The following is a 13,333-nucleotide window of genomic DNA, read 5'->3' on the forward strand; positions in this document are numbered from 1 at the left end:
GTCTAGACCCAAAATTGTCGGAGGAGTTTGGTAGAGTTCTTAAAGGTCAAATCGTTGAAATTTGACCCCTTAACAGCCAAATTTCTGGCTGACACCCGTCACATCGATTTTCCCAAATCTCAGTACCCGGTATTTCAAATTTCGAGTCTATAGACTAAAAATTGACAGAGTTATTGCGTAGGGAAATGTACACAGACAGACAGACACGTTCACTTTTATAGATATATAGATATATCAGAAATCAATGTAAGAACAAAATATCATTGTGATTCACAAACTAGCAACATTATGTTTTAGAATTTCATTTTAGATAAGGATGAATTATTCGGCCTACTATTCTCATCTTTGCTATTTTCAAATCATTTTGGCTGATGTATTTATTAACCTTCTTTACAGATGTTTCTGTGGAATGGACTAGATTCAAACCTGGCATGCTCAGGCTTTAACTCATGTTGTTAACCACATAGCCACAGTCACTCCTATTATCTATAATCACAGATATATGCTTCACCATTACTATGGCTCATCAGTGTGGCTGACTATGACAGGATTCAGAACCATGATCAAAGGGACTGTAATCAAGTGCTCCACCACTAAGCCACAAAGTCTGTAATCATGGCCGCTGTAATCTTTTCAGGTGCATTTTTTAAACTTGGGAACATATACAGAATTTTGAACTTAACTTTTTACTTAATGCATGAGGGTAGGTTGTTCTCGTTCTATCAGCCATGACTGAGTAAAAATGTTAATTATGTTATTCTTAGTTATTATCACTTAGTTAAACGTTCAACTTCCAGAAAAATGTCACTTAAAACTGATTGTTAATCAATACCTTTAAACACGCTTGTACAAATTTTCAGAGCTTTAGTCTTGAAATGGTTGATGGAACAAGAACAAGCATGGCTTTTCAGATCATACAATTAATTTCTTTTGCAAATCATAGCATCTTGCTATTACTTTCATTTTGGCTGAGGTAATTAAATAATCTGGAAAAAATAGTCTAAATTTTTTTCAATGATGATCCTAATAAAAAAGGGGAGGGGGATTGAAATTAGGCCCAAAATAACAGTGGTAGCTAAGCAGATGTTTGAAGAACTATAAACAAGAAAAGGAAAAAACAACTCACAAAGTTTGTGTTTAGCATCCAAGAATGATGTCTCCCACGATAATCTTTTTTCTGGCGATACAAAGACCACGATCAAATTGAATACTTTTTCTCTGAAAAGAAAATGGTGGATTAAAAATAATCATTACGATTATGTATAGACAGAGAAAATCTTATTATTGTAAATTTATTCACATTTTCAAAAAAACATAAACCTGTAAAGAAGGTATCAAAATTTTAATTATCTGACAAGCAATACAAATAAACAAGAAAGACCTTGTTTCACAGAGTTTCGAAAAATGCAATTCTTCTAATCAGAAGAAAGAGATTTGCAAATTATACAATAAATTTTGCAGGTTAATGCATTGAAAGAAACTACAAATATGAAATTAATTATACTTGCATCAAAAAGTTATCAAATAGCTAGTGACAGTTTATAGGGATTCAAAATGATTAAGTAAACAGGAAATGGGGAGGGGGAGATAAAGGATCTTGTAAAAAATCGAATAAGAAGGTAAAATCCAGAACAGGATAAATCCAAAATGAGTCCATTGATAATCCATAAGGAATGGAAAATCAGAATTATAGATGTCCAGGGTAAATTAAAGCTTCCAGAAAAACCATCAGATCATGGAGAAGAGAAGTTCCAGTTTTTTTTTTTTTTGTTATATAAAATGTTTTTTAAAGTAACAGATAAGGTAAATAGAAGTGTTGAAGTGAAGATTCAAAAGAATATGAAATTGAAAAACGGGGTGGTAAGAAAAACAGAGGAAACATGAAAAAAAGAGAGAGGAACAGAAAAGAGGAAGAAAGAATAGTAAGAAGTGGGAAAAAGAGGGGAGAAAAAAGATAATTAAGAGAAAAGAAAATAAGAAAGGGGAAGGAGGCACATAGAGAATCATCGTTATAAATCTATTTTTAGAATAGATAAATATAAGTCAATTGAAGTCAATTTAAACCAGACAGGAATGATAATTCAGATTTATTTATTTTAAATTTGGAAAGAAGTTAAAATGTGTGGGAGATTTACAGATCATAAATAATGGTTTAATAATTTAATGTATAATTATAATTGTCACTATACACATACATACATATACAAATGTATAAATGCATATTCACACATATATAAAAATAAAATAAAATAATAAGTGAGACTAAAGGATTCAACTCACAACCAATAGGGGCACACACACACACACACGCGCATATATATGTATATACATGCAAATATATACACATACATACACTCACACATTATGTATAAAAACAGAAATATGCAGATATACCACCAGGGTTAGTATACAGCAGCTCCTTTAGTCTCACAAAGATTAAAAAAATTAATAAAGAGGAATAGAAGAAATCTCTTATATTAAGTAAATTTATAGTCTAAGGTTTAAGAAGTTAGCTAAATAATTTCGAATTGGCTATACTTGAATTTTTTTCTTATGTTTACGTTGGGAGATAAGTTCGCTTTTGGAATTGATTTTGTTGATACTTTGGGGGAAGTAATTATACTTATAGCTTCAAATATGCAAAGGTGACAATACTTAAAACCTAGAGTATAAGATTGACTTTTTAAGAATAGCCCAATTTATAGAGAAAGGGGTGTTTTTAGATTTAAGCTTTTTAATTAAAGTGGTTAGGGAAGTTCCTTGGCTATTTCAATGATTTCATTATTAAAGGAAGAAGTGTGGTTAGATATTCTAACCTTTATTAATGTTGAAGTGGCGCCAGTATAAGTGTACATCATGTCTGGTGTTTGCGTAGTGTTAATAGTATGTGGATTTCTATTTCTTGTTTAATTCAAGGTTGTTATAATTAGCAATAGTGGATGCAATCATTTTTGAGTGGGCAGCTTGTTTATTATTACAATTGCAGTTAGTTTTTGGCATTAAGGGGAAAGAGGTGATCTGAGGTAATTTGATTTTCTTTGTTGTTCACTGCTATTATTATCTATTGAGCATTGCAGAGTAGGAAACTTTAATAGAATTTGTATCAAATATGCTACTATATCTATGTGATTGCTTAAAAGAATTTTCTATAATCTAAAAAAATTTCTTTGGTATATTTGTTTTGACATTTGAGTGGAAAGGGGGGGTTAAACCAAATAGTTTTCTTTTTCCTAAGACTGTTGTGGGGGTTTGGCTTCTTATGATTATTGCATTGTGCGGAGCTATGTTGGTAAAGCAATTAGTTATTACAGTTCTTATTCAGCGGAGTAGATTGTTTTCTGGAATATGATTTAATTTTAGTCATGTTATGTCTAATTACGGATGTTAGACGGCTGGTAACATGGTTATGTTGTATTTTTCATTATAGCCTGAATTTTTTAAGGCGTTATTGAAGAAGGTTGCATTTTAGTTGAAAGTTTTTTGTCTGTGGAAAGTGAAGAAATTCTTCTAGAGACAGAAACTACTATGGATTTAATAATAAAATCAGGATGATTGGAAAACTTGTGAACCTAGAAAAGATTTAAATTGGGACTGTAGGATTCTGTATTAAAGCTTAGTGTGGTATCAAGAAAATCAGAAGTTATTTTGTCAGGTTCAATTGTTATAAATAGCCAATAATTGTTGAAAAAGGTGTGCAATTTCCTAATAGTTTTATTCCCATGGTCTAGCTCTAGTAGCAAATAGAGCATCATCTCTATTAAACCCCTTTGGATGTGTTTAAAATGATGAGGACATTCCAATACAAAACCTATATAAAAACATTCTCAGACACAAAGTACATTTGTATGAATTTTTTTAAAAATCAGCCCGGCCATATACAGATAAAGATCTATAAAGAACAAATTCAAACATAGAGTGTCTTTCATATATATATATATATATATATATATATATATATATATATATATATATATATATATATATATATATATATATATATATATATATAAGCAAACAATGTTAAACATAACAGAATTCAACTGGTTGATTATTTTTTTTTTTTTTTCACTTTTCCTTATTTGTTTTGTTTTAAAATAAAACAAAATGTATGTTCGATATATATTACTGATGTTTTTTTTTAATTCTTTCTTGAATAATCTTCAAGTGATAAAAACCAAATTAACAAAAAACTGGGGGGAAAAAAAGAGAATTTCAAAATGTCACTAAGAATGCATATGTAAAATCAGAAGAATGAACCAGTGCAGTTCCAGAAAAAAACGTTAACAATTTAAATTCTAAGATGGCAAAATTAACATCCATAATAGATTGTATTATTTTAAAATGTTGTTACTGGTTTTATACATTATGTTATTATGCATGAAGAACTTATTGTATATAATAAGTTTGATTAAACAATATCAACTGCTTTTGTCTACTTAAGTTTTTTAATTCTGATGATTTGAATATCAACAGTTCTTAATGAAAGAACCACACTTCTTAAACTGAAGAAAGCCTATCTAGAAAACGTATTTGTTATTCAAAGTATTGCTGTCAACAATGTTGATAATTATATTTGTACAATGGAAAATAGAAAACAACACAAATATAGTATAGATATATTTTGCACTTTTTATCAAACATTTGTGTATTAAGAATGTATGACAAATTTATGCACTTACATAAAAAATAGCAAATATTATGGTGCATTTTAAGATACACTTGGCAGATCGATTTTTTTTTTTTAGATATCTGGTTTTAAGCAAAAACAATAATATTTACTTGTCATGTCGAAAATAGTAATATATCCAAAACTTCTGAAAATTCATGAGTAGAACAACTGCTATTGTGTTTTTAATAAAAAAAAGTTTATCACTATCGGCTAAAACAAAATGTCACCATTAAAGCAGCAAACATGGAGATAAGTATGTCCCCTATATTCACAATATTCAAGGTGTTCACATCTAGGAAAAATGCCACCCCCCCCCAATTTTCCGTAAAAATTACTTTTAACTATAAACAATTTTCTAATCAATGAATTTTTGTAATTTTTTAATATAGTACTATTTTTTTGACATGACAAGTAAATACTACTGTTTTAAGCAAAAACAATATACTTTTTTAAAAAATTTGATTTGTTGACTATCTTAACAACCACCAATATTATTTTTTTGTTTTTAGATAGAATTGGGTACTGGTGTAGGTTTTTAACCAAACAAAACTGACATTATGTTCAGCATTTTCAGGCGATTTGTATAAACTGTCAGAAGATACTGAAGCACTTAGTCAATCAAAACGTTCAAGAAGCAGACAACAACCTTAAGTAAATCTTACAATTCATGGCAGGCAGCTGATTATTGAAGAAAAATGATTACACCAAAAACAAATTTCATAGCTGTGGGATGGGCGATTCAGTCTCTTGAACCATTGATTCAATTTTGCCAGGAATTAAGCTCATTGCAAAGAAAAAATTATTTACACAACAGACTGTAATGTTTATGATTAAAGGGACATAATCCCAAAGAGTTAGCTTACATAAGCATGGACAGTAAACAAATAAGGCTTGCTAGTCAGATTAATGGTGACCAAGCTGTAGTCAACATGTATTTGCACCTTATCTTCTCTTCACAACTTGACTCCCATGAGCCGGGAACCCCCACAATATCATATTTGGTTACAAGGTAAAAGCAAAATCTTACGTGATGAGCTCACACCACAAATTTTCGGAAATATTAATAATTGCCAGTAGAGGTTTACCAGTTTTTTCAAGTTTCAGTGTCCACGCAGACCAGACTGCTGTTTGTTGAAAAAAATGGATAGATAGCAACACTTCTTCATTACACAGGAGAACGATGCACTAACTTCAAAAGAAAATCTGCTAAATGAATCTAAAAAAAAAAAAAATTAAAACATTTTTTACCCCAAACTAATCTTAACCAAATTTTTTCTCCGCCTCCATTTCCATAGCAGTATCATTACCAAAACAATACAATGAAAAATTTTCTGTAAAAATTGTTACCATCTGTAAAAATTGTTTTTGAATTGCTTTTGTTTTAAAGAAAAACACAATTTATCAAAAAAAAAAGTGTTTTTACTTTTAACTTTCACATAATAAAATTTTTTTTAATTAATTTTCATTGTCAAAAAATATAAATTGTCATAAAAAGTGAGTGATTTTTCATTCATTATTTTTTTTCTACATATTTCAACACAGATTCATTTAATTCAGCTTTTCTCAGCTGTTTACGTAAACAACCAGAAGATGCCAAACAAAAAGTCAGTTGTCTGTTTCAAAAGTGACACCATTACTCATAATTATATCAAATCAAATGACATTTCAAAAAAATGGAGGGAAAAAATGTTAATAAATACTGTGTTGTTATTTGTAATTCCAATTTATTGGCATCAGCAGAATGGATGCGATTTTGGTGCTCAGTAAGTTGCTTGGTGAGATTAGCACCAAGATCTTTGATTATTTCTTCAAGACTCTGAAACGGAAAAAAAATATAAAACATTACTAATTTGCTTAGTCATGTTTCACACCCATTTCTAAAGGTGAAATACAAATAAAAACATAATTTTAAATTAATTAATGTCGCTAAAATAAAAAAAAAACCCAAATTTTTCCCATTTTAAAATGAATTCTTCCAAAATCGAATTTTGTCAACTTAACAAGTTTTAAAATACCAACAAATTGGACTCTTTATTTCATTGCAATTTTAATAAACAATTGTTATAATTTTAAATAAATAATTTAAAAAAAAAAGACATCCATTTCAATTATTTAAAATATATTCAAATAATAATTATTTTTACAATAAGAAGAAAGACAATATTTTTTTTTTTTTGAATTTGTTGTTTCAGATTTCAATAGAATAAAGAAAGATATTCATTTTATTTATTTAAACAATTTTAGCTGGAAATAACAATTTTTTTTATGAAACAAATACAAGACAATTTTTGTCATTATTAAACTTTACATATTCCATATTAGTATAAGACACCCTCCTAGTTTTATTAAAGAGTTTCATTCTTGTTTTATTAAAGAGTTTCATCCTTGTTCCTATTTACAATGCCTCCCCACGGGACAGAGTTAGACACCAGGGTCGTTTTTTAACGTGGAGAAAAGGAACAAAAATAAAAATTGTCTCAGTCGTGAAGGATTTCTCCTCCACTGACAAAGAACAAGAAATTGAAGTGCAGCATCTGAAGAACAGATACTACACTTTGATCTTGTCCCGAAGGCCAAGAGTTTCATCCTTGTTTTATTAAAGAGTTTCATTCTTGGTATTTTTTTTAAGGTTAAAGACTAATTTCTTAAAAACCTTACCATAACATTTACTTCTTCATTAAAAAAAAAAGTTGCCGAACTTCTTTTGTAAATGCTTTCATTTAATGAAAATACTGTGGGTTTGTTGGTTTTTTCTTAATAGTCGTTTAAAAACTACATTTAATGTTATCAACTTTTTTACATTAAAAAAATTTGTCGCAGCTTTCTTCTTATCAATGTTTTGATTTAAAAAAAAAAAAAAAGATTGTGTCTTAAATTGAGATGAAAAAAAAAATGAACGAATCTCTTAGTAAATGAGAGTTATCTCCCTCTGCACAGTGACAAATTGTAAAACAGTGCCCATCATCAAACATTGATTGGTCTACCATCCAAATAACTGATTAGCTGCATGCATGGTATAGATCTTATGCTATATCTAAAAACAAAACCTCTCTATTACGAGGATCAGCTGCAGAGCACTTACACACTATCCGATCTCTCTGCAGTTGAACTCGCCCCTACCTACAGGGATTTCCAAATATCAAACTATCTTGAAGGTACGCTTTGAGCATTCTGCATGAACACATAACATTTAAATTTAGATATAAATGTGTACATCTAGTTAACAAATTCCAGACCACCTTTTTTCCTTTGTTCAAAAATATTTTATAACTTATTCTAATATGTAAATTTTAGGCACACTTACACACACGGACAAATTCTCTTTTATTGTTATAGCAATGATAAACACATTTTTTTAATGATTTTATAGTAATTTATTCTAAGTATAAAAGACCTTCATTTAGTCCTGAGAGATAATGAGTATCTCCTGTAAGAATACTTCACAGTAGAGTCTACAGTGAAATAATGATATATCTATATTATATTCCTCCAGCTTCTTATAAGAGAGTCTACGAAATCACATCTGTTCTGTTATACTGACAAATGTCAAGAGGCAGATAACTCTCTCTTTTTGCTACGTCTCGCTTCCCTAACTTCCTGTTTGCTATATAAATTTTTTAACATGTTTTCTAAATTCCTATCCTCAATTTTTAGTGGAAAGTTCCACTTTACATAATCTAATTTCTAATTGGAAATTTCCTTTCTTCTTAATTCACACATTCCATAATTAATATTCCTACACAGAATGTATATAGTAATCTTACAAAACCAAAAATTGACAGCAAGAAGGTTGCTGCCATTTCATTCTGCTATATTTTGATTTTGGATCTTGATAATCCTGACCAAAAATAGTTTAAAACCTTCTCTGAGATGATCTTAAGAATTTCAGAAGGTTATATTTCAATTGGATCCAAAATAGCAGAACTGTTCTTTGCTCTAAATACAAATGGACAATGCATCCTGGTCAAATATAGTTTAAAACCCTTATTTACGGATGATCTTTACACTTTATGAAAATTTAGTTGAAATCGAGCCTAAAATGGTGAAGCTAAAGAGACATGAACTTGGTTAAATATCAATAAAATCTTACCTGTTTTGTACAATTTAATCTGGTTGTTATCTCTGAGATCTGACTCAAAAGACTAATGTCCTCTTCAATTTGTTCTTTTTCAATTGTGGACCGCCGAGACAACGAACTGGGGTCTGTTAAATAAAAGAATATACATTAAATTTTGGGATAAATTTGAGGGATGAGAAGTAATCGCCGGGGGGGAGGGGGGGGGCTTTGTTCCACTGAATTCATTAACATTGATAATTTGTACCATATTTCAATCAATGTTCCATCTACTTTTACATGAGTGTAGCAATGCCTCTGGGGTAGGAGAAAAATCTTGTTGGCCACCAAAGGCCATATTTACCAGTTAACTGTCCAGACCATGTTTCTTTATGGCTCTGAAACCTTGCCAATTTTACTTGTCCAGCAATGGCAGCTCAAAGTATCCAGCGACTCTTCATAAAATCTTATACTGATGTCACATCGAGAGGTGCTAATCTAGTCACACTGAAGTGTTGGTAGACAGCCTACGTCAACAACTGAATTTGCGATCGCTCTTCTCTGTATTGTTATAGCAACGTCTGCAGCAGTTTTGGACATGCTGCCAATCATCAAGCAACAGAATCAATCCGAGACATATCCTCCTGCATCCACTACCCAATTGATATAAATGCATTAGTCTTATTTATCTCCCTCCACAAAATCCGGAAAGTAGGATTTGCAAAGAGACTGGACAGCTAGTCATACCAGCAATATATTAGTTTCCAACTTTTTTTTTCAAATACAGAAAATAGGAGACAAATCAGATAATATTTAGAATTTGTTATCTTTCCACAGACATATGCATCACTCAGTCAAAATAACTTGTTCCTCACCTTTCAAAACTTCAATGTCATCCAGACCCACTCGTAAGCAAATTTTATGCTTCATATTTTCAGCAAAATCCTGTCCGCTTGGCGATTGTCTGAAATGAAAAGCAAAGAAGTTTTAAGAAATATTCAATGAACATAAGCTTTCCTTGAATATTTTTAATTATTAATTAAATTTCATTAATAAACATATGCAAAATATAAATTGGTTTGAAATTTTTTAAGTGAAATTTTTATTTATTATTTTACTTCTTAATAGCAATATAAGCAAAAAAAAAAAAAAAAAAACAAAAAAAAAACAAGAACCGATCCAGAAAGCTCTTTAATAGCTTTTTGGATTTGTTTTTCTTTTTTGTTGTTTTTTTTTTTGTACTTTTTGGAAAATTGTAAACATAATGAGAATTATTTACAAACATTAAAAAAAAAAAAAAACTATATGGATGACTAAATAAACGCCCACCCCCTTTTTAAACTGCTGTTGGGTGATGTCTCCTGCTGCTTCTTAGCGTAATGTAAAGCTCTTTATAAATAAATAGAATGGTCCAACCATTTTTCCAGCGACCTTGGCAACGGATTTGATGTGCTCCATTTCAGATCAGGAGTGAAGGCCAAACCCAGAAGCTAGTCAAAGCATGGTGTTTCTCCAAGATAAGAGCCATTCATTTCAATTATGCCAGATGGGGGTTAGAGTGTTGATGATGGAAAGAGAGAAGCTTGGTTTTAGATGCACTAAAAGTAACAGCCACTTTTTTCCCCCATTGCACCACATGCTCAAGATCAGAAAGAAGAGAATCAGAGAGAATTTGGTTATTTCTGGCCTTTCAAGTGATGGTAGTGTTGTCTGCATAAATATTTACAAATGATCTAAGAATGTGATTTTGGAAATCATTTACAAGCATTTCTTTCATCGGTTTAGAGCTCACAATTTTCATGTTGATGGTTGAAAGTTTGATCGATGGCTAGAGAGAGATGCTAGTTCAGTCACACTGAAGAGCCGTTATATATCAAAACAGTCTGCCTGCAGCTGAAGTGAAAGTTGTTTTTTCTGTGATGTAAGCGTTGTTTAAATTTCAAAATACAATATGCATGAAATAAGTTTATAAACCAAATTACAGTGTAATATTATGTAAAATAAACAAATATTTGTTTAAAATTAATACTTTGATATACACCATCAGAATTTTAAATTCACATGCCTCCCTGCAGTGACTTAGTCCACATACATTGTAGTCTACATTTCACTGTAGAGAACCTGTTGATTTTCTAAAATTATTTTTATACATAATGACTTGAATTAAATTTTAAAATGAAAAATTCAAGTATCATACTTCAATTGTGCTCTAAACAAAAACGTTCATTTCGAACATGCTTTTGTCTTATCAAAGAACATACTGTTGATTTTATATGCCAGGCCCTTCTGTTTGTGTGGTGATAAAACTTCTCATATGCACTTATGATGTTAGGCTGTATAAAGGTGTTAAATTTGGTTAAAATCAGGCTGTTTCTTCTTTAAATCAGATTTTTTTGATTATTAATTTTTGATACTTATCGAAGGCATTCTGATACAAAGCCTATCTAAGAACACTCCCAGATACATAGTTTTGATGTCCATAATCCACTGGCTCTAATTACAATTGTAGAAATCATCTCCCCCCCCCTCTCTCTCTCTCTCTCTCTCTATATATATATATATATATATATATATATATATATATATATATATATAATAAAGAGAGAGAAATAGATGATTTGTACAATTGTATATAAAGCCAGTACACTGTCTCGAGCAGACATATTTCTTCCAAAAGATATCATGTCAGGTGTCACCATTTTATACTATGACTAGCTGTACCCTGCCACGCGTTGCTGTGGCTCAAATTGGTGCAATGGAAAAAGTTCCAAAATGAGAAAAAGCATGTTTCTTATAGGTTTAAATTTCCATTTTGCATGGGTACACAGTTTTTGTTGTTCCATTTTCTTAGCTGATATAGAGATTTTCCGGTTTGGTGACTCTTGAATATGTAACAAATTATCCATGTGAAAAAACAGTCAGTGTGTAACTGTAAGACCCACAATTGTAAAGATTGTTCCCTGTGCTTTGTTGATGGTTATTGCAAATGACAATAAAATTGGAAAGTGCAATTTGCTAAAGTGTAATGATGTATCCGGTGGAATCATAGGAATGCATGGAATGAAGATGTATTCATCTGTGAAAGGTCCTGTTAAGATTGTTGTTTCTATGATATTGTTTGTTATTCTTTTTTTTTTACTGCAAGCTATGTGCCATTGCAAAGCTTGGATTGGTTTATATTTCACAACATGATAATTAGTACACCAAATTTCAGTTGCAATACATGCGGTGGCATCCCTGGCAAATATAACTGTTGGATAATTAACCACTTTATCTGCTTTCACAACAGTATCGATGGATTTGTATTTGACTACCTCACTTGGAATTTTACATTTAATTATAGCGTTAAGTTCATGGGCATCTTTGTATTGACCTGCAAGAATAGCTCATTCATTCAGTCAAATGGAATTCTTATAATTTGAATATCTGCAAAAACCTTTTTAACTAACTATTCTTTTGATGAAATAAAATTACAGAAATTACAGAAGTTAAAAGTCAAAGAATTTTGCCCTTAACTCTGACCAGCTGGCACTTTTCCGTACCCAATTTCCCACAAGTGATGCAAAAGTTTTTGTGCGGATCGAACAGTCTGCAACTGTACTTGCATATTTTGAGTTAAGTTTAATGTCTTCACATGGAACAAAAAAGTAGAGTATTTGAGGCAAGCATTTATTTAATCTGCTGGTGTTGATAGAAGAATAACAGGTAACATTTGTCTGAAATCTCCTGCAAGCAATATTACTGCATTCCCAAATGGTCTGAAATTGCCACGCAAATCTTGCAAGGATCGACCAAGAGCCTCAAGTGATTTTTTGCGTACCATTGTGCATTCATCCTAAACAATAAGTTTGCACTTTTGCAATATTTTTCCCCATATTGGATGTTTTGGAGATGTCGAACATGAGATTTTTGAAAAATTGAATGTTTTAAAGTAGAATAAATAATTCTTCTACTTGGCAGCAAGGTCGCAGGTATTCCTCATGCAGCAAGGGCTAAGGCTATGTCATTTTGTTACCAAATGGCTGCCAAAATCAATTTAATTAGAAAGGTTTTACCAGTTACTTCTGGTGCTGTTCAAGGTAGCAGTAATTTCCAAATAACTTCTATTCTCACAGTCAGTAAATTAGGTGACTAAAATAGGATTTATCCATGTTTTGACAATGCCTTATTCACTGTAATTAATTTAGGAGACTAAAATAGGATGAGGGATTAGAGATGGACAGATAGAGAGGAAGATATATAGATAGAAAAGAGACAGTGAGAGGAAAATAGAGAAAGAGAAGGAGATAGAGAGATAAAGGGATTGATAGATAAACAGAGAGAGGGGGAGAGTTAGAAACAGAGAGGGATGAAACAGAGGAAAGGAGAGAGATAGAGGGAGTTAGAGAGAGAAATGGGCTCAAAGAGAGATGGAGAGGGTGATATAGAGAGAAAGATAGATTGAGAGAGGGAAAGGGAGAGATGGATAGAGAGAGATATTGAGAGAGGGGGAGAGAAACAGAAGGTGAACTACACTTCACCGTTTTTTTCCTCATTCAGTAGAGAAGAAATCTTTCGAGATTGAGGCAATTTTAATGTTTTGTTATTATCCAGAGTACCCCTTTTTTTTG

At 31.1% G+C, this 13,333-nt stretch overlaps 2 protein-coding genes across 4 annotated transcripts in view; one reads left to right on the top strand and one right to left on the bottom strand.

Annotated features, from left to right (window-relative positions):
- The window catches only part of LOC145258048 (uncharacterized), a 201,533-nt gene that overhangs the window by 77,973 nt on the left and 110,227 nt on the right, over positions 1-13,333 (top strand). The window lies entirely within an intron of this gene.
- LOC145258031 (rho guanine nucleotide exchange factor 17-like) overlaps positions 1-13,333 on the bottom strand; it is a 577,357-nt gene that overhangs the window by 42,604 nt on the left and 521,420 nt on the right. For all 3 annotated transcript variants that reach the window (XM_080115765.1, XM_080115768.1, XM_080115758.1), the window contains exons 10-13: positions 9,599-9,687; positions 8,760-8,872; positions 6,370-6,485; positions 1,127-1,218 (exon numbers count right to left, since the gene is read on the bottom strand). In XM_080115765.1, the coding sequence (XP_079971891.1) occupies positions 1,127-1,218; positions 6,370-6,485; positions 8,760-8,872; positions 9,599-9,687 (410 nt within the window). The remainder of the gene's footprint in view (positions 1-1,126; positions 1,219-6,369; positions 6,486-8,759; positions 8,873-9,598; positions 9,688-13,333) is intronic.

This window comes from Euprymna scolopes, chromosome 3, assembly GCF_053919585.1.
Source record: "Euprymna scolopes isolate OS-2025 chromosome 3, ASM5391958v1, whole genome shotgun sequence".
In the NCBI taxonomy this organism is placed as follows: domain Eukaryota; kingdom Metazoa; phylum Mollusca; class Cephalopoda; order Sepiida; family Sepiolidae; genus Euprymna; species Euprymna scolopes.